The sequence below is a fragment of the Nomascus leucogenys genome, chromosome 8 (genome assembly GCF_006542625.1).
Source record: "Nomascus leucogenys isolate Asia chromosome 8, Asia_NLE_v1, whole genome shotgun sequence".
NCBI lineage: Eukaryota > Metazoa > Chordata > Mammalia > Primates > Hylobatidae > Nomascus > Nomascus leucogenys.
In genome coordinates, this window is record NC_044388.1 from 78,468,918 (window position 1) to 78,490,948 (window position 22,031).

The 22,031-nt window shown below is 41.4% G+C and overlaps 1 protein-coding gene across 10 annotated transcripts in view; it reads right to left on the bottom strand.

Moving 5' to 3' along the window:
* MELK (maternal embryonic leucine zipper kinase) overlaps positions 1-22,031 on the bottom strand; it is a 104,371-nt gene that overhangs the window by 37,542 nt on the left and 44,798 nt on the right. For all 10 annotated transcript variants that reach the window (XM_004088779.3, XM_003263330.4, XM_030816458.1 and 7 more), the window contains 2 exons: positions 9,527-9,595; positions 7,003-7,101 (listed from right to left, as the gene is read on the bottom strand). In XM_004088779.3, coding sequence (XP_004088827.1) covers positions 7,003-7,101; positions 9,527-9,595 — 168 coding nt within the window. The remainder of the gene's footprint in view (positions 1-7,002; positions 7,102-9,526; positions 9,596-22,031) is intronic.

Sequence of the window (22,031 nt, forward strand, 5' to 3'; positions counted from 1 at the left end):
CCTTGATCTTTTTTTTCTTTATTTTTACTCTCCGGAACCCTAGCTCTATGATGCCTTGATCTTGAACTTCCCAACCTCCAGAACTGCAAGAAATAAATTCCTGTTCTCTCTAAGCCACTCAGTTTATGGTATTTTGTCACAGCAGCTCTAACAGACTGAGACAGCCTTGCATTATTGACTGGTATAAGCACAACCTCATGGGTTACAAAGTAGAGACCACAAAGGTTTATACTAGTAGTACCGTGAAAGTCCAAAGTGCTAAGAATAAGTTTTCATTGTGCCACTTTGACTATGACTGCTCCTAGAACTGTAGATTCCCCCTCAAGATGGTCTCAACCTCAGAAGCCTAGACACCTTAATACCTGGTATCCTCTTGTTGATGTCAACACTGCTCAAGCAAGAAAATAAATTTTTGAGGTTCCCTCCATCATCTTAAGTTTAAAAAAAATGGTTTTTTTTTTAACTGTAAAAGAACCCCACTCTCCCGCAGCCTCCTGCCTGTACCTTTACCACAAGGCATATGTGTGAGAAAGGCAGGAGATGGAAGAAGGAGGTTCTACCATCTCTGCTGGGCTCCTGAACTGGAAACAATGAAATGAGTGCGGTAGAAAAGATACCAAGGATCTAAAAAACATGATTAATCTCAAGCTGTGTTTTCCAAAGAGGATCAATACTTAAAGCGCTCTGAATTCTCAGCCACACATGCTCAAATTAAGTACAAAACTGCATACCAAAAGCTAGCCAATTATTTTGGATTATCCGTGCCTACTACATTTCCTGTTCACTAGGGCAGAAAATGGAACTGACTATAATTTCTATTTGATACAATACTTGGGTACCAGAACTATGTATGAAAATGGTAGGAGGAGATCATGCATAGAGTTACAGAACAGACAGCATCTATACCTTAAATATTCAAGGAAATCTGAATTTTTTTTAATAGTTCACTCTTGATGAAACACAATACTGAAAGAGAAAAGCAAATCCTTCAAAAAGCAACAACAATCCATCATGCCTCTCCTGTATATAATTCATTTGATCCTGTAACAGCTCTGCAAGGCAGGCAAAAGAGATTAATGATACAACATGTAAAGGTACTCTATAAATGGCAAAACATGACCCAAACATACACAGATTGACATTAGAATATCCATATTAGAGGTGATAAAATGAAGACTCAGAAAAGTTACTGTGATCTGCCTAAGACTGGCATTTTTCATTCCTGGCCCCAGGTTTTCCTACCATAACACAATGCCACCTCTCCATCACTCTGCTCCAGTAGCTACTTCAGTAGAAACCAGATAAGCAATGCTTGCCACAAAGGCTGCAAATACACAGGACGTGGGCCCTGAGCTTGAATCAGCTAGCCTATCAGATCCATTCCATTTCAGAACCCTTCGGTGTGGGTTTAAATCCTGGTTCTACACTTACTTGTTGTTTGACCATGGGCAAGTTACTTAATGATTCTGTGTCTCAGTTGCCTCATCTGCAAAAGGGGGCAATAATAGTACCTTCTTTGGAGGGTTGGTGTACACATTAAATGGATTAAAGGAGTTAAAAAAACATAAAGCCCATAGGATAGTGCCTGACTCTTAAAGGTACTATCCTAACAGTTCTACCTATATTTTACCACAGTATAATATACAGAGAGCCCTTACTATAATAGTACACTATTCTACTCTACGTGCTCAATAAATAGTAGCAATTATTAAATTAAGATGTAAGGGAGGCCAGGCGTGGTGGCTCACGTCTGTAACCCCAGAACTTTGGGAGGCTGAGGTCGGCGGATCACCTGAGGTCGGGAGTTAAAGACCAGCCTGACCAACATGGATAAACCCCGTCTCTACTAAAAATACAAAATTAGCCGGGCATGGTGGCGCATGCCTGTAATCCCAGCTACTCGGAAGGCTAAGGCAGGAAAATCGCTTGAACCCAGGAGGAAGTGGCTGTGGTGAGCCGAGATCATGCCACTGCACTCTAGCCTGGGCAACAAGAATGAAACTCCATTTCAAAAAAACAAAACAAAAAAAAAGATGTAAGGGAAACTGTATACTCTTTTGGAACACTCAAAACTTTATATATTTTACTTTATACTATGTCCCAAATAAAAAAAAACTCTTGGGGTTGTAGAAAGCAGAGACTTTATTCATTTTGGCATCTAACACAAACAGTAATGTATTCTATCCTATTAGGATCATGGCTGAGAAGATGTGCAAAGCCCTCCACACATGGAGAAATGATGACCCCCAATGGCTGAACACAGGCATTTGCACCACCCACTCTCTCCACCTCACAAGGGGCACATCACAGCTTCCCTGGTTCTGCTGCTACACTGCTCAGATGCTTGCACTTTCTGCTTTTCTTAGGATCTTGGCGTGGTTGCTGTTAGAATTATGTTGTATTTGCTCAATAGATATTAAAGATGTCATGTAGGGCTGGGGGAATTTAGATAAGAGAAGTTTTAGGAGTTGACAATCATAAGAGAATCAGGAGTGATTTCAGCTTAGGCCACATGGCCAATTAATAGTGGGCAGAATAGTGAGAAGGGGCTTGGAGCAAGTATAGTCTATCTTTCCAAGACAAGCTGGCTACTGGGAAGGATATTTACATCGGTATGATTATTCCAGAAAGCAAATACCCCACAGCTCTACCAATTCTATGCTGTGGCATATCTGAGACACACCTCTAAGTTATTCTGTGGATTCATGCACATGTCCTAGTCCACTGCAAAAGTTTTGGTGAAATATCAGAGAATATCCCCAATTATCTGGAAACACTATTAAAATACTTCTATTTTTTCTAATTACATATCTGTATGAGGCTGTATTTTCTTCATTTGTTTCAATCAAAATGACGTTATCAAAACACGCTGAATGCAGAAGCACATGAGTTGTCTTCTAATAAGACAGACTTCAAAGAAATCGGCAAAGGTGTAAAGCAATGCCACTCTTCTCACTAAATTTATTTCTTAAATAGTTGTTTTTCATTTTTCTATTCCCTTACCTATAAATAGGGAATAAGAATTGTACAACCTTGAAAGATACACCTTCCATAGTGGCTCTGGGCTTTGTCACATGGCTTGCTTTGGCCAGTGGGACGTTAGTAAGTACAATGCAAGCAGAGGCTTGAAAAATGCTAGAGCATTAGGGCTTATCCTCTTTCTTCTTTTGAAATCTAGTTGCTGGCCAGGTGCAGTGGCTCATGCCTGTAATCCCAGCATTTTGGGAGGCCGAGGCAGGCGGATAACAAGGTCAGGAGATCGAGACCATCCTGGCTAACACAGTGAAACCCCATCTCTACCAAAAACACAAAAAATTAGCCAGATGGTAGCAGGCGCCTGTAGTCCCAGCTACTCGGGAGGCTGAGGGAGGAGAATGGCATGAACCCGGGAGGCGGAGCTTGCAGCGAGCGGAGATCGTGCCACTGCTCCAGCCTGGGTGACAGAGTGAGACTCGGTCTCAAAAAAATAAAGAAATCCAGTTGCTACATAAAAAAGTCCAGGTTAGCCTGATGGACACATGTGGCCCAGGAAACAGCCAGTCTTTCTAGTGAGGCTTGGACCATTCAGCCCAGTTACAAGTCGACTCTAGCCACAACCCCAGGTAAGGCCTACATAAGAATGGCCCAGCTGAACCCAGCCCAAATATCTGGTCCACAGAATTGTAAATTATTACTGTTTTGTTTTAATTAATTTATTTTTTGAGGCGGAGTTTCGCTCATGTTGCCCAGGCTGGAGTGCAATGGCGCAATCTTGGCTCACTGCAACCTCCGCCTCCCAGGTTCAAGTGATTCTCCTGCCTCAGCCTGCCGAGTAGTTGGGATTACAGGCATGCACCACCACACCCAGCTGATTTTGTATTTTTAGTAGAAACGGGGTTTCTCCATGTTGGTCAGGCTGGTCTCAAACTCCCAACCTCAGGTGATCCACCTGCCTCGACCTCCCAAAGTGCTAGGATTACAGGCATGAGCCACCGCCCCAGCCAAATTATTGTTTTAAGCCACTAAATTTCAGGGTAGTTTTTAATGCAGCAATAACTAATACACAAAACATCCAAGTCCTATAGTAATATCCACATTTTTACCAAGTGGCCATTTGTTTGAAAAAAAGCATTTTTAAGGTCAGGCGCAGTGGCTCACGCCTGTAATCCCAGTACTTTGAGAGGCCGGGGCAGGCGGGTCAGGTGTTCGAGACCAGCCTGGCCAACACAGTGAAACCCCGTCTCTACTAAAAATATAAAAATTAGCTGGGCATGGTGGCGCATGCCTGTAGTCCCAGCTACTCGGGAGTCTGAGGCAAGAGAATCACTTGAACCCAGGAGGCGGAGGTTGTAGTGAGCTGAGATTGCGCCACTGCACTCCAGCCTGGGCATCAGAGCGAGACTCCATCTCAAAAAAAAAAAAAAGCATTTTTTAAAAACAATGTAGAAATAATATTTTTAAATTGTTTAAACTTAAATAACACTTGGTGTTGTTTATGTTTTTTACGTATACTCATATTAGACCAGTTCTCAAAGCACGGTCTGCAGATGCCTGAGAGTCTCCAAGGTCAAACTATTTTTATAATAATATTATTTTTCATTTTTCAAAAGTGCTGACATTTGTATGGATGGTAGGAATGCCGTGATAAAATCGCTGGCAGCTGGGTGCAGTGGCTCATGCCCATAAACTCAGCATTTTGGGAGGCCAAGGCAGGCGGATCACCCGAGGTCAGGAGTTCAAGACCAGCCTGGCCAACATGGTGAAATCCCACCTCTACTAAAAATACAAAAATTAGCCAAACGTTGTAGCAGGTGGCTGTAATCCCAACTAATCGGGTGGCTGAGGCAGGAGAATTGCTTGAAACTGGGAGGCGGAGGTTGTAGTCAGCCAAGATCGTGCCATTGCACTCCAGTCTGGCGATAATAGCGAGATTCCCTCTCAAAAAAATAAAAAATTAAAATTAAATAAATTGCTGGCACCTTAGTATGAATCAATGCAGTGGCACCAAACTGTACTAAAATATTGTATTATTTGTCATATACCCATAGTTCGAAAAGAAGCCAGTTTCAATTAAGAATTTCCTTGATAAACCAGTAAAAGATATTAATTTTATTATATTTTTAATTTGAGTACGTTTTTAATACTCTGTGTGACTAAACAGGAAGTAGCATAATGTACTTCTACATACCAAAGTATGATAGCTGTGTCGAGGAAAAGCACCTGTGTGACTGAATTATGAGCTCAATTAGCCATTTTTTTCTATTTCTTTTTCTTTTGAGATGGAGTCTCACTCACCTCCCGGGTTCAAGTGATTCTCCTGCCTCAGCCACCTGAGTAGCTGGGATTACAGGTGTGTGCCACCACGCCCAGCTAATATTTGTATTTTTAGTAGAGACAGAGTTTCACCATATTGGTCAGGCTGGTCGCGAACTCCTGACCTCACAATCCACCCGCATGGAATCCCAAAGTGCTGGGATTACAGACGTGAGCCACCGCCCAGCCTCTTTTCTTTTCTTTTTGAAATAGTCTCGCTCTGTCACCCAAGGCTGGAGTGCGGTGGCGCTCTCAGCTCACTGCAACCTCTGCCTCCCGAGTTCAAGCAATTCTTCTGCCTCAGCCTCCCGAGAACCTGGGATTATAGGCACTACCATGCCAGCTAATGTTTTGCATTTTTAGTAAAGACGGGGTTTTACCATGTTGGCCAGGCTGGTCTGGAACTCCTGACCTCAAGTAATACACCTGCCTCAGCCTCTCAAAGTGCTGGGATTACAGGTGTGAGCTACCGTGCCTGGCCTAATTAGCCGTTTTTTTCAAAGAACACCATTTTGATGAGAAAGAACACTGACCAACTATAGTTATCTAGACTTAAATGTTCAGCAGACATTTTCTCAAAAATGAACCAAGGGAACTTGTCAGTTCAAGGAAAATGACATATTTGTTGTCAATGATAGAATTTGAGCTTTTAAGCAAAAATTAGAATTTAGAAAACTTTTATTTGCCACCATGATCTTGGGTGCTTTCCAATAGTTAAAGACTTTTCTACTGAGATCAGCAGTGATTTTAAGGAATGTGATTTAATGTTGTATAATGAAATGTGTTAACGTTTGGAAGATCTGCATAACTCAGCAAACCAGTGTTTTCCAAATAACCAATGCATCATGTTATGTGGGGAAAAGATCCAATGGACAGAACAGTGGATTTTATGGAATACAGTACAAAATTTCATTGATATGGCTTCAGATTCCACATGCAATTACCCTTTAAGAAACTACCATTTTTTAAGTTTTAATGGGATATCAGAAACTGTCTGAAAGGCTATTAAATTTTTTCTTCCTTTTCCTATTACATATCTGTGTGAGGCTGCATTTTATTCCTTGGCTTCAATCAAAACAACCTATCAAAACAGATTGAACACAGAAGCAGGTGGCTATACAGGTGTCTTCTATTAAGCCAGACTTTAAAGAAATTTGCAAAGTTGTAAAACAATGTCATTCTTTTTGCTAAATTTATTTTGTAAGTGGTTATTCTTCATAAAAATATTTGTGTTAATATGTAATAGTTTTATCACATTATTTTTTAATGAATAAATATTAAGAGTATAAAGGGATCCACAAACTAAAAAGTTTGAGAACTACTGTACCCTCATAACTTCTCTGGGAAGTAGAACTGGTTTAACCTACTTTTTACAGATGAATAAATAGGTTCTGCAAAGTTAAGTAACTTGCCCAAGATTCCCAGAGCACTGTGACTGACTGCACATGAGAAACACCTGGGAGCTTTTAAAAACTCCCATTAAGTGTTCCGGGATGGGGAGCAGGCATTTCTTTTTAAGATCCCAGGTAATTCTCATTTGCAGATGGGGTTAAGGAACCACTGTCCATTAGGTTACAAGTCTCCCAAACACCAATCTGATTAATATATTTTCTTGTATATTTAGACTACATCATTGTAGGTTCTGAATTCACCCAAAGACCACACAAACTTAAAAAAAAAAAAAATTCTACTGGATTTCATTTTACTTACAGGATTCTTGCTTTGCCACTCAACAGGATAGTTGTAATCTTGCATGATCCAGGGATGGTTCAATAGATTTTTCATAGAAATCCGTTTCTTTGGGTCCACCTAGTGGCCATTAAAAAGTAGCTAGAGATTAACATTTCTCAAATAGAGAACATAGAACACCTTTCCTCCTGAGAACTAAAAATGCATCAGAACAGATGTAAACTTTATCATCACAAAAATGCTGTCAAAGACTTCAAAATGTCCTTGGAATAAATTCTTTTAAAAAGGCAACAGAGGCAAGAAAACTATAGCAACCAACACAGGCTTAGAAGATAAATGTTTAACAAACATGAACTTCATTGGTATGGACATTATTCATGAAGTTCAGTCAATCTATTGTATGATGTAATAGTCTTTTGCTGGAAAACCTATTCACGGGAAATAGTCACCAATTTGACATTCAAGCAGCCACAATGCAGGGCATTCATACTGAATATGCAATCTCTACCTCCAATGAGCTTACAATCACACAGAACAAGTTGAAAAGCACACCTTTCCATTTGTAATTTTCAAATATAAGGAGAGAAAAATTAATCAACAAAGATTAAGGTTATTTTGGAGTCTAGAAGAAAGAGTAAGGCATTTTCAATCTCATTACGGAGATTTGGTGGTCTGGTCCTACTTAATCAAGGTGAGTGAGCCTGAGGTAAATTTTGAATAAAAGATGGAGATGACTTAATAGATGAAAAAACCAGAAGATATTCTGAATACATAATGAAAAAAAATTGCACTAATAGGATACTCATATTTTCAAAGTGTTTCCTATCAATCTCATTTTGTCCTTATAACACTACATAGCAGTGAGGCCAGGCTCAGAACCTCCATTTTATAGATCAGATTAGGTGATACATTGATTAATTGGTAGAGTGCTTACCTAGGCTTCAGCACGCCTATCTTTCACCCTCAGAGGCTCATTCCACTAAATCTGTGGTTCTCAAAGTGTGGCCCCAAGACCTGCAGCATCAGCATCTTCTGGGAGCTTGTTAGAAATGCAAAATTTCAGTCCTGCCCCAGATCTATTGAATTACACACTCTGGGGCTGGAGCTCAGCAATCTGTATTTTAACAAGCCTGGGGTAATTTTGATATCTGCTGAAGTTTGAGAACCACTGCACTAGGTAACAGGGCCCATTCAATAGTACATCAACTCATTCAAGTATTTATTCAGTATCTACTAACATACTTAATGAGCAAGAGTTGGGAATAGGCGGAATGCCGTGGCTCATAACTCTAATCCCAGCACTTTGGGAGACCGAGACAGGCAGAACGCTTGAGCTCAGGAGTTCGAAACCAGCCTGGGCAACATAGCGAAACCCCATCTCTACAAAAAATACAGAGTTTGCTGAAAGTAATTATAAGGAATGAAATGATAAATAAAATTTAAAAACAACCAAAAAAAAAAATAAAACTAAAGAAAGAACACAAAAAATTAGGTGTGGTGGTGTATACCAGTAGTCCCAGTTACTTGGAAGGCTGAAGTAGAAGGATCACTTGAGCCTGGGGGTCAAGGCTGTAGTGAGCCAAGATCATAGCACTGCACTCCAGCCTAGGCAACAGAGTAAAACCCTGTCTATAAAAATTTTTTTTAAAAAAAGAGGCCAGGCTGGGCACGGTGGCTCACACCTGTAATCCCAGAACTTTGGGAGGCCAAGGCGGGTGGATCACCTGAGGTCAGGAGTTCAAGACCAGCCTGGACAACATGGTGAAACCCCATCTCTACTAAAAGTACAAAAATTGGCCAGGCATGGTGGCACATGCCTGTAATCCCAGCTACTTGGGAGGCTGAGGCACGAGAACCACTTGAACCTGGGAACCCAGGAAGCGGAGGTTGTGGTGAGCCGAGATGGCACCATTGCACTCCAGCCTGAGCAACAAAGCAAAACTCCGTCTCAAAAAAAAAAAGCCAGTGACTCACACCTTTAATCCCGGCACTTTGGATTTTGAGAGGCCGAGGCAGGCAGAAAACGTGAGGTCAGGAGTTCGAGACCAGCTAACATGGCTAACATGGTGAAACCTCGTCTCTACTAAAAATACAAAAACTAGCCAGGCATGGTGGCACACGCCTGTAGTACTAGCTTCAGGAGGCTGAGGCAAGAGAATTACTTGAACCTGAGAGGCAAAGGTTGCAGTGAGCCAAGATCGCGCCACTGCACTCCAGCCTGGGGGTCTCCTAAGGAGTGAGACTCTATCTCCGTCAATCAATCAATCAATAATTTGGGAATAAAAGAGAGTGGAACAAGAACTAGTTAGAGAAAACAGAAAATGCTCAAAGTAAGAAAAACCACACCAGCTATGACATATGGTAGGTGTCTAAAATAAACTGGGTTTACAACATAGTTAAGAAAGGATCTAATAGAGGATATTTTCAAGGTAGATATGAGTGGGATTTTTTTCAAGCTAATAGGAAATGATGTAGCACCACAGATACCTTAAAAGTTGAACCAAACAATTACAATAGACTTCTATTATTTAAAAATAAAGTTTACCTGCAGCATTTGTTGAAGCAGCAGAATGCTACTGGGAGAGAGCCACTTGGGAACATCATATTTTCCTCTCTACAAAAACAAAACATTTAAGAGATTCAGGTTCAATCAGCCTTGACACAAATTCCTTAGGTAATAACATGCTGGAGGTTTACGTTTAAGCTTGAAGACTTCACCCAACTACAATACTTGGTAAACATTATTAACTTAAAAAAATCAATTTCTTGGCTGGGCGTGGTGGCTCACACCTGAAGTCCCAGCACTTTGGGAGGTCAAGGTGGGCAGATCACCTGACATCAGGAGTTCAAGACCAGCCTGGCCAATGTGGTGAAACACTGTCTCTACTAAAAATACAAAAATTAGTCAGTCATGGTGGCAGGTGCCTGTAATCCCAGCTACTCAGGAGGCTGAGGCAGGAGAATCGCTTGAACCCAGGAGACAGAGGTTGCAGTGAGCCGAGATCACGCCACTGCACTCCAACCTGGGTGACAGAGTGAGACTCCATCTCAAAAAAAAAAAAAAAAATCAATTTCTTGCCTTAAAGAACAAAATCGAGCATATTAAATACTATCATTGCCTCTAAATTATCCACATATCAGAGAAGGGCTGGAGCACAAAGAACATAACAGTAGAAAACAAAAATGTCATACACCTTTGGAATCTGTAGTATTAAATGGACAGTAAGTATACACTGTAGTCCATTTTTGTACTGCTGAAACAAGTATTAGTTTATAATCTCAGAGCAATTATCAGTTGACAAAATGAAGCAGCAGAAAAGCATATCTGGTGACAGTACATAGGCTATGGTTAAAAACAGGTCATCCACAAAACAGAATTCACAATCTTTGAGGAAAACTAGCAAAAGCCACTTTCTAAGGTAAATACCTCTTTTAGGACTAAAAGAGACTAAGAAGGCAAATGTATACAATCTAGTATACTCAGAAATTATGGCCACCAAGTCATCAAAGATAAGATCAGGGACTTGGCTAAATACTAATACATGATAGAATATCTCTTACAAACCTGCCACACACATTCTCTTTCCCAATTCAGAGGAAGCAATACAACAGTTTCTCACAGCAGAAATCACATTGTTTAATGATGCTAAGATAACAGGTTAATTATTTGAGAAAAATTGATTGAACTGTAATTCATAGAACATACCAAAATTAATTCCACCCAGATTAAATGAAAATACAAAACCAGGCTGGGCGCAGTGGCTCACACCTGTAATTCCAGCACTTTGGGAGGCCAAGGCAGGTGGATCACGAGGTCAGGAGTTCAAGACCATCCTGGCTGACACAGGGAAGCCTTGTCTCTACTAAAAATACAAAAATTAGCTGGGCGTGGTGGCAGGCGCCTGTAGTCCCACCTACTTGGGAGGCTGAGGCAGGAGAATTGCTTGAACCCGGGAGGCGGAGGTTGCAGTGAGTCCAGATGGTGTCACTGCAGCACTCTAGCCTGGGCGACAGAACGAGACTCCATCTCAAAAAAAAAAAAAAAAAAAAAAGAAAATACAAAACCATAAGAGTACTTAAAGAAAGCATGAGTGATTATTTTTAGAATCTTTCTAGACATGACAGCAAAGCCAACAACTATAAAGAGTAATATATGACAAAATTAACGTTTGATATTTCTGTATAACAAAACATCATTGGCCGGATGTGGTGGCTCATGCCTGTAATCCCAGCACTTTGGGAGGCCGAGGCAGGTGGACCATGAGGTCAAGAGATCAAGACCATCCTGGCCAACATGGTGAAACCCCGTCTCTACTAAAAATACAAAAATTAGCCAGGCGTGGTGGCGTGCACCTGTAGTCCCAGCTACTCGGGAGGCTGAGGCAGGAGAATTGCTTGAATCCGGGAGGCAGAGGTTGTAGTGAGCCAAGATCATACCACGGCACTCCAGCCTGCCAATACAGTGAGATTCCATCGCAAAAAAAAAAAAAAAAAAAAATTCATTAACAAAGTTAACAATAAATTGAGAAAAAGCCTTTTCCAAAGGTCACAGGTAACTGTCACTGACTACTGCTGACTCCCAGAGAGCTGGCTAGAGCATCTAAAACCCCTCCTTCCCAGGGATAGGCATGGAGCCCAGGCAGCAGTGAGCCTTCAGGTTGGGGTCCAGTTGGCCATACATGAGGCTTGGTAAGGAGAAATAAATTCAAGGCTTCATTGCTATAATTCAAAAACAAACTCTGAGCTGGGCACAGTGGCTCATGCCTGTAATCCCAGCACTTTGGAAGGCCGAGGTCAGGAGTTTGAGACCAGCCTGACCAACATAGTGAAACCCCGTCTCTACTAAATACAAAATACTAGCCAGGCGTGGTGGCGCATGTCTGTAATCCCACCTACTCAGGAGGCTGAGGCAGAAAAATCACTTCAACCCGGGAGGTGGAGGTTGCAGTGAGCCGAGATTGTGCCACTGTACTCCAGCCTGGGCAACAAGAGTGAAACTCCCTCTCAAAAACAAAACAAACAAAAAAGACTTTGTCAGTTTCTGTCTCTGGCAAGTGTTAAGGTGCCCTGGCAAGGTATAAATAAGAATGGGCTCTCAGGCTGGGAGCAGTGGCTCACGCCTGTAATCCTAGCACTTTGGGAGGCTGAGGCGGGCAGATCACCTGAGGTCGGAAGTTTGAGACCAGCCTGACCAACATGGAGAAACCCCGTCTCTACTAAAAATACAAAATTAGCCACGTGTGGTGGCGGGCACCTATAATTCCCAGCTACTCAGGAGGCTGAGGCAGGAGAATCGCTGGAACCTGAGAGGCGGAGGTTGCAGTGAGCCGAGGTCGCGCCATTGCACTCCAGCCTGGGCAACAAGAGCAAAACTCTTGTCTCCAAAAAAAAAAAAAGAGAGAATGGGCTCTCTGGGTAATACTGAGTGCTTTCGATAAAGAGAATAAAAATGTAATAATATTAAAAGTCACTTGTAAAATGAAAGTTACTGTTCTTCCTAGGAAACACTTGTAGGTCAGTCCGTCTACTCTCATCAGAGAGGCTGATTTTTGACCCTTTCTTTTTAGATTCATTGTTTGACAATGCTTCTCTGGGACTTTTATTACTTCTTTAATATAATTGAAAGCCAGCCTGCCATAACATCTTAGGACTCTGAGTGATCCATACCTGTCTGTTTTCCCCTTCACCTTTAAGGTGGACTGATTCTGTAAGAATTATATCCTAGACAGTTCATAAGAACAGAGAACCCCAATGTTGGTACAAGTCAATGGCTTCCTCACCTATCTGCCTCCATCCTTCTAGCCGCATTCATTTACAGTTGGCGTGTGTGTGTGTGTGTGTGTGCGCTTGTGCTTGTCCTTGTCTTCTTTGTGTTCCCAGACTAAACTGAGGGTCAGGCTGCTACTTCTTTTCTTTTTTTTTTTTCTTCTTGAGATGGAGTTTCGCTCTTGTTGCCCAGGCTGGAGTGCAATAAGTGATCTCGGCTCACTGCAGCCTCTGCCTCCCGGGTTCAAGCAATTCTCCTGCCTCAGCCTCCAGAGTAGCTGGGATTACGGGTGCCTGCCACCACGCCCGGCTAATTTTTTGTATTTTTAGTAGAGATACGGTTTCGCCATGTTGGTCAGGCTGATCTCGAACTCCTGACCTCAGGTGATCCGCCCACCTCAGCCTCCCAAAGTGCTGGGATTACAGCCGTGAGCCACCACGCCCGGCCTCTTGGGCTGCTATTTCTTGTGGCCCAATAACAAGATGTAGATGAACTGGGGAGGAAGAGTTTTTATTTCTGTAACCAGCCACAGGGAAAAGGCCTGGAAATTATCACCAGACCAACTCAAAATTACAAAGTTTTCCAGAGCTTATACACCTTCTAAGCTATATGTCTACGTGTAAGTGTGCATTTATCTAAAAACATAAGTGACTAACTTCTTTTAAGTTATAACTAAGGTCTGAGTCCCGAAGACCTTCTGGAGCCTCAGTAAGTTTACTTAATCTAAATGGGTCTAGGGGCTGGGGTGATTACCCTTATCTTGTATCCTGCTAAATCATAAAGGTTTGGGGAGTTCCTTTAGACTCCAATGAAATTGTTTGTGTTTTCTTCAGATCCCCAGTAAAATTTGTTTAATCCTAAAAGGGTCCTGAGAAGAATTCCTTCGTTATCTTGTCATGCTTCAAGGCCCTGGAAAAGCCTAGGCAAAACTCTTAGTGGGCTCTTTGTTACATTCCAGCCTTGGTATAAGGGTACTGGCTCAATCAGCTTTTAATGTATAACCTAGCCACTCAGTCAGTGCTGGGACAGCTGTAATGGAGGCCTGCATTAGTGAGACCTGGCCTGCCACACTTGCACTTACATTTCTAACCTAGAACCCTTATTCAGTGCATTTTGTCTTTCATTCGTTTTGGAGGCCCTCTGGAGTTTGTCATAGACCAATTCCTAGTTATATCATAAACAATTCTGCGGTGAATGTTACCCTTCATAAGTTTTTCTTTTTTTTTTGAGATGAAGTCTCATGGCACAATCTTCGCTCACTGCAACCTCTGCCTCCTGGGTTCAAGCCATTCTTCTGCCTCAGCCTACTGAGTAGCTGGGATTACAGACGTGCACCACCAATGCCTGGCTAATTTTTGCATTTTTAGTAGAGACAGGGTCGCATCATGTTGGCCAGGCTGGCCTCGAACTCCTGGCCTCAGGTGATCCACCTGCCTCAGCCTCCCAAAGTGCTGAGATTACAGGCATGGGCCACCTTGCCTGGCTCAAAGTTTGTTTTTGAACTACAGCAATGAAGCCTTGAATTTATTTCTCCCCACCACGCTTCATCTACAGCCAACTGGACCCCAATCTGAAGGCTTACTGCTGCCTGGGCTCCATGCCTATCCCTGGGAAGGAGGGGTTTTAGATGCTCTAGCCAACTCTCTGGGACTCAGCAGTAGTGAGTCACAGTTGCTGCATGACTGGCCCTGACCTACTTGGCCCCACTCTCGTATCTGAGCTTTACTTTATTCCTGAGACCCAGGCTTTTCGTGATCCCAGTCCTGAGGACTTGCCTTGTTCTCTTTCTTGGCAAACTGCTTATTTGCCCGGTCTCAAATATTTCAGCTTGCTCTTGCCAGGGTCCCATAGAGAGTGGAGATCAGCTTGGAACAAAGAGCTTCCTATGTGCTGATCAAATGGCCGTGAGCTGCCTGAGTCTCTGATCACAGCCTGCTCCTAGAGTGTCCTCTATCAGCTTCACTCCCTGTACTCTGGGTGGTCTTCCCTCTGCTGTTTGCAAAGCCGTTTGCTGCTTACTCTCTGGACACTATCTGTACTGGGTTGAACAGTATCCCTCCAACTGCGCAAGAATCTATTTCTGTTGTTTTAACCCATCACTCTCCAGTATTTTGTTACAACAACCCTAGGAAGCTCATACACTATCTATGAGGGTTTAGCTGCTTCACATCACCTCCCCCATACCAGCATCTGCCCACCTCAAGGGCAAGTCTGATTCCAGATTTCAGCCCTTTCTGGTCTGCTCCAACACACAAACAACAGGCCCATAACCAGATCTATCATAATAAAAAAGACATTATGCCTTTAAATTCTGAAACTGTCATAATAGGAGACATTATGCCTTTAAATTCTGAAAAGTACTCTTAACTAAAAGTAGGAGTACTCCACAGAAACCAAATGTAAAAATAAATACTCAGACCAAAGTACTAAATAAAGAGAGCTCTACCATACTGATTCCAAATTCCTCTTTGCCTTTTTATCACCCCTTTTTATCAACCTATTTTGAATTCTTCAAGTATCTTTTAATAGATTCCCCTGTGCTTTGCTATAAGCTGGCACCATGGAAGCAATCCTATCCAGAAAGAAGCAGAGAAAACAAGTGAATGAGAAGTGTGGTGTTTGGCACATTGGAACAGCAATGGATTGGAGTCATATATTACATTTGAATCCCAGTTCCACCTCTTACTGGCTCCATGGGCTTGTAAGAGTTATTCAGTCTCTCTGGCCCTGTTTCCTAAGAAAGGCTCTGAAAACAAATTGGCTAGGTTCAAATCCAGGATCTACCTCTTACTAGCTGTATGACCTTATACAAGCTATTTAACCTTGCTGTGCTTTAGTTTCTTCATCTAAAAAAAGAAGTATAACAACAAAAATTAGCTGGGTGTGGTGGCGTGCGCCTGTAGTCTCAGCTACTTGGGAGGCTAAGGCAGAAGAATCACTTGAACCCAGAAGGTGGAGGTTACAGTGAGCCGAGATTGCGCCATTGCACTCCAGCCTGGGCGACAGAGCGAGACTCCATCTCAAAAAAAAAAAAAAAAGAAGTATAATAACAATACCTACTGCATAGAAATTTTGCTAGGATTCAGTGATTTAGTATACATAAAGCACTTAGCACAGTACCATGGACACAGTAAGAGCTTGATAAATGTTAGCTTCGACTGCTGCTGCTGATACTATTACTACCATTATTATTATCTGTAATACAACTAATGCCACTTACAGGATTATAAACCAAGAGAATATATGTGAAAGCACTCGGCATACTGCCTTGCATGTAAGAGACAATAAATATGTATTGAATCTGAAATAAACAGGAGATACGAATATTCAAAAAAGTAGTATTCCTTTTTTGAGGGCCAGAGATGGGCACATTGGCCAAAAGCCGTGTATCCAAAAGTGCTAAATACTCAGTGCAGCAAGAAAGGCTAAAGGCATTCTCAGGAATGTCATAGACTTCCCAATGTAGCACTGCCCCACTGCAGCTATCTCAGAATCTCAGGATTGTCTGGTAAGGTACACATCGTCTAGTCAAGCCCTGTTCACATCACCTCCTGCAATGTCCCCATCCAATTCCCCTATTTGAGCAGAACACCTCTGTAGAGTATCATCTACAAGTGGGTCATAAGGCCTGTGACTCATTACCATGTCCTGACATTCTCAACTTCATTCTCTGTGCTGAAATACTGGCCAAAATAGAGTCCAAAAATGAGCTCTGCTGCCAGGCTTAACCCAATCTCTTATTTGTACACCATGCTTTAAAATGCACAAAACACTTGTACATATATTTTACCCTCTGTAGTAGGCAGGGACTATTAACCACATTATACAAATGGAGAAACCGACTCTCAGCCAGGGAGATTAAGCACTTGTTCAATATTGTAGGGCACTGGTGCTCAACTGGGGATGATTTGTCCTACAAGGGGACATCTGGTAGTGTATGGAAACACTCTGAATTGTCACTACTTGGAGATTACCCCTAGAAATTAGTGGGTAAAGGTAATGGATGCTGCTAAACATCCTATAATGCATGACAGTCCCCTACAACAAAGAATTATGTGGTCCAAATGCCAATAGTGTTAATGTTGAGAAACACTGTTACAAAGCAAAAAAGGGTCAGAGATAGGACCCTTGTTTCTGCTATTCTTTAAAGAATTTGTGTTTGTTTATTTAAAGAACAATTACCTTGCAAATGAGAGCAAGAAACAGATAACAGTGGGAGAATCCAAGTGAAGAGGGGGAGAAAAGATCTATGGACTAAGCAAAATAATCCTGGGAATTCCAGTGGCTTGAAATTGTTTGTTTTTCACACTGTTCTAAGAGGGGCAGGCCATCTCTCCAATAAATAATCATAATGCTGTAGTAAACTCCGTAATTGTAAAAATATAATTTCATAAAGAGACAACTTGCTCATTTTCTTTAAAATTATAAATTGTAATTGTTAGGCAGCAATTTTATTCTCAAACTACTCAATTTTCAATTGCTAAATTATTTATACTTCCCTAATATTTGTATACCACAGCTGGAGTACAGTCGTGCTTGTCTTTGAATGCAGGGACGACAAATGAATATAGGTGACATTAATAAGATTAATACTCAAGCCATTAGTAATCATGCTAGAAAGCGCAGTTGAGTATTTTGGTTAAAATAGTCAACAAATGCAAAAGATAAACGAAGTCTGCCTTTTAAACAAGAGTTACATACGGTGCGTCAAATATTGCTGGGTTTTTCAATCAAACCAAGAACTGAGGAAAGTGTTATTCCCAAGTGAGGAATTTTAGAACATTCTAGGCAAAGATACATACTGCATGCAAGTGATACGACACCTTAATTAGATTCAACCAGCAGACTGTATTACACTGCGACTCGGAACAATAGTTCTGAGCCAAGATTACAATAAATTTCAAAATCTATAATGTGTGAAATTAAATTCCACAATAATGCATAAAAGTCCTAATTTGAATCAATTTTCAACTTGCAAATACATGAAAAACTAAAAAATGAAATTCAGAGTAGGAGAAACAAAGAATATACAAGTATTAGTAAATACTATTAATTAGGAAGGCCAAATCTCCACTGAACAAGAATTAGACATTTTCGACCATATTCATTCCACTGCAAAGATATTTAATTTTTCAAAACTATCAGAACTTGAATCTCACATATACTATTAGGATATACTTTTTTATTATTTTAAGGTAAGCTCTCTCCCTCAAAGGATTAATCTAGGATCTACTAGTGCATTCAAATAAATAAAAGTAGAAAACACTGAAGTTTGTATGTTGGTACATTCACCTTTTATTGATGAAACAATATACTGATAATAGTATGAATTCCATGGCTGCTATATGAATGTGAACTTGCAGTAACAACAAATGAAGACAAATAAACAGCATAGAGGATTAAGATCCAGACAGGTAAAAATATAGCAAAGGTTAGAGTTAAGTCAATAAATTAGGATCACCATGAATAGTTCCATTTCAGTAAGGTATTAACAAGGTAAGGTATTCAGTCTCTCTGGCCCTGTTTCCTAAGAAAGGCTCTGAAAACAAATTGGCTGGGTTCAAATCCAGGATCTACCTCTTACTAGCTGTGTGGCCTTATACAAGCTATTTAACCTTGCTGTGCTTTAGTTTCTTCATCTAAAAGAAGAAGTATAATAACGAAAATTAGCTGGGTGTGGTGGGTAAGTAAAATAACAGTTACTTATCTTATCTTTGTGGGTAAGTCTACAAAATCTTAGTTAAGCATAGCTGAAACAGAATAAAACTAAAAACCACTTAGGGAGTGGTTCTGTTCTATTCAAGTGTTTTTTTTTTTTTTTTTTCCTGAGACAGAGTCTCACTCTGTCATTTAGACTGGAGGGCAGAGGCACGATCTCACCTCACGGCAACCTCCGCCTCCGAGGTTCAAGCAATTCTCTTGCTTCAGCCTCCTGAGTACCTAGGATTACAGGCATGCACCACTATGCCCGGCTAAATTTTTTTGTATTTTTAGTAGAGATGGGGTTTCACCATGTTGGCCAGGCTGATTTCGAACTCCTGACCTTGTGATTCGCCCACCTCGGTCTCCCAAAGTGCTGGGATTGCAGGCGTGGCCACCGCGCCCGGCCTCTATTCAGTTTTCTAATGAACAACTTAGTTTAGGGATATTTAAGAAATGTGCAAATGCTGGCAAGTGCAATGCTGGCAGGGACAGCTGTTACTACATGAGTGCAGAATCAAGATTCAAAATTTCAAAAGAAGGGAATGCGGCCCGGTGCGGTGGCTCATGGCTGTAATCCCAGCACTTTGGGAGGCCGAAGCAGGTGGATCACAAGGTCAGGAGTTCGAGACCAGCCTGGCCAATATGGTGAAACCCCGTTTCTACTAAAAATACAAAAATTAGCTGGGCGTGGTGGCGGGCACCTGTAGTCCCAGCTACTCTGGAGGCTGAGGCAGGAGAATCGCTTGAACCCAGGAGGCAGAGGTTGCAGTGAGCCGGTAATCACGCCACTGCATTCCAGCCTGGGTGACAGAGAGAGACTCTGTCTCAAAAAAAAAAAAAAAAAAAAAAAAAAAAGGAAGAGAATGCTAGGCTGAAACAAGAAAAATTAGAAAAATTGAATGTGAAGAAACAGAAGTCAAAGAACTTATAGCTACTCAGAGCTGGAATGGATCTTGAAAATAATTGATTACTGCAATGCTCTAATGCTGCTGATGAAGGAAACAAGGACCAGTAAGTACCCTTCCGGGGTGACACCTAAGATGCGTGGGAAAGCCTATGCACAGTAATACCTAAATGAATTAGGAGAACTAACCTGTAGCCTTAGTAAATCAGAAAAGATGGGATGTCTGGGAATATTCCCAAATTAATAAGCATAAAAAGATGCTTGGGAGGGGATCCTTCTTCCTCTAGGCATCTGTGATTCTTAGATGACTAGCAACTACAGAGCTGAGAAACAATATTTCATTGTAGTTATAAGAATGGGCTGCCAGCTTGACTGCTAGGGTTCAAATCCCAGCTCTGCTACTCACTAGCTATAAGACCCCGAATAAGTTACTTAAGGTCTCTGTCCCTTCGTTTCTTCATCTGTAAGAGGAAGACAATAATAGCAACCACCTCATTTAGAGCACAGCCTGGTAAGTAACAAAACTCATGCATGTTAAGTATTACTTTTGTGACAATAGGATGAGAATATGCACGCCAGCAAACATTTTATTTTTTCTGAGCAACCATGTGCAATAGCCACAAAGATATGCAACACACACACTTCGGAAAGCTCTATCCATTTAGAGGGGGGAAACAAGGAAGTAGAGAAAAAAGCAAAAAGAATTAAACCACCAAAAGACTGCTGCAGATGCTCTAGACAGAAGAGATTTCATTCAGCACAACTCAAACAAACACAGAACTCCATTTCTGGACACCTACAGAGACTTAGACCTGGCCTGCAGAAGACATCTCCCCTACTCTCTACATCATTTTTTGGGGGTTCAAAACTCACTGAAAACTTTATCATTCCATTTTTTTTTAAAAAATCCACATAATACCTCATTTTGTTTTACACATCATACATCTTTGAGACTTTTTATGGTCAAGGTGAATATGCAAAATTTTAGCTGGATAAAATGACTCTAGTTATCCTTTATGGCATAGTATCTCATAACCAAGAAGTAAGTATGGTTAGAAGGCTCAATGTTTACAGAAGAATGCCAATCCTAGCCCCAGTTATACTCATGGCCCCTCTTGTTCTTATTCAGCATCATAGAATACCCATGACTTCAAGTAATTTCCAGGTAGAATAATCCCTAGTTGACTGACACTCAATAACCTGGCTGAGAGGTATTATATTTATCAAGGGACTGCCTAAAGAATACGTAGAGTTAGGCCAGGCACAGTGGCTCATGCCTGTAATCCCAGCACTTTGAGAGGCTGAGACAGGTGAATCATTTGAGGTCAGGAGTTCAAGACCAGCCCAACCAACATGGTGAAACACTGTCTCTACTAAAAATACAAAAATTAGCCAGGTGTGGTGGTACATGCCTGTAATCCCAGCTACTTGGGAGGCTGAGGCAGGAGAATTGCTTGAACCTGGGAGGCGGAGGTTGCAGTGAGCTGAGATCGTGCCACTGCACTCCAGCCTGGACAACAGAGCGAGACTCCATCTCCAAAAAAAAAAAAAAAAAAAACTTAAGAGTTGACCATTCACTCATTCTTGATTGGCGGTCTTCAAAGCTGGGGCATGTGTACCACAGAGGATATGCAAGATGATCACTGAGGTGTGGAAAGAGTATATTAGGACTTCTATTTATATTCATTTTCTATCTAATAAATAAGAAATTGAGCTTTGTTAATATTTAGTACATGGATTGGCACTGGTACGCTCACTAGTCCCTATATAATCTATGCTATGAAACACTCTTAAGAAAGAATGGTATTGCAAAGCACTGTGCTTTACAGGAGCACAGTTAAATGGATTTACAGATTATAGTATACGGTTTAATGAAGCTAAATCCTCATTGAATAGACAAGTGGCTCAAGACTCTTGCAAAGAAACCACAGATTGAAGACTATGAATACAAGCAAACAGTAATGGAGCTGACACTTCTACTTTTAGTATATCAACCAAAACACAAAGTTAAAAAAATACCTAATTAGATTTTAAAAGTTGTCTGCAAAACTTGAAATTAGCAAGACTATTTTAAATAAGGACTTACATACACTATTGTTAAAAATGAACCTCAAATCTTAAGTATATATGGCTACGTTGCCATCACGATTCAATTTTCTTTTTCTTTTTTTTTTTTGAGAAGGAGTCTCTGTCTGTCACCCAGGCTGGAGTGCAGTGGCGCAGTCTCAGCTCACTGCAACCTCTGCCTCCCAGGTTCAAATGATTCTCATGCCTCAGCCTCCAAAGTAGCTGGGATTACAGGCATGCACCACCACAACCAGAAAATTTTTGTATTTTTAGTAGAGATGGGGTTTCACCATGTTGGCCAGGCTACTCCTGGCCTCAAGTGATCTGCCCACCTCAGCTTCCCAAAGTGCTGGGATTACAGGCGTGAGCCACCGGGCCCGGCCTTCTTTTTTTTTTTTTTTAAAGACATGGAGTCTATGGCCTGGGCTGGAATGCAATGGTGCAATCATAGCTCACTGCAGCGTTGAACTCCTAGGCTCAAGCAATCCTCCCACCTCAGTCTCCTGAGTAGCTAGGACTAAAGACAAATGCCACCATGCCCAGCTAATTTTTTTTTTATTTTTTGTAGAGACAGAGTCTCACGATGTTGCCCAGGCTGGTCTCAAACTT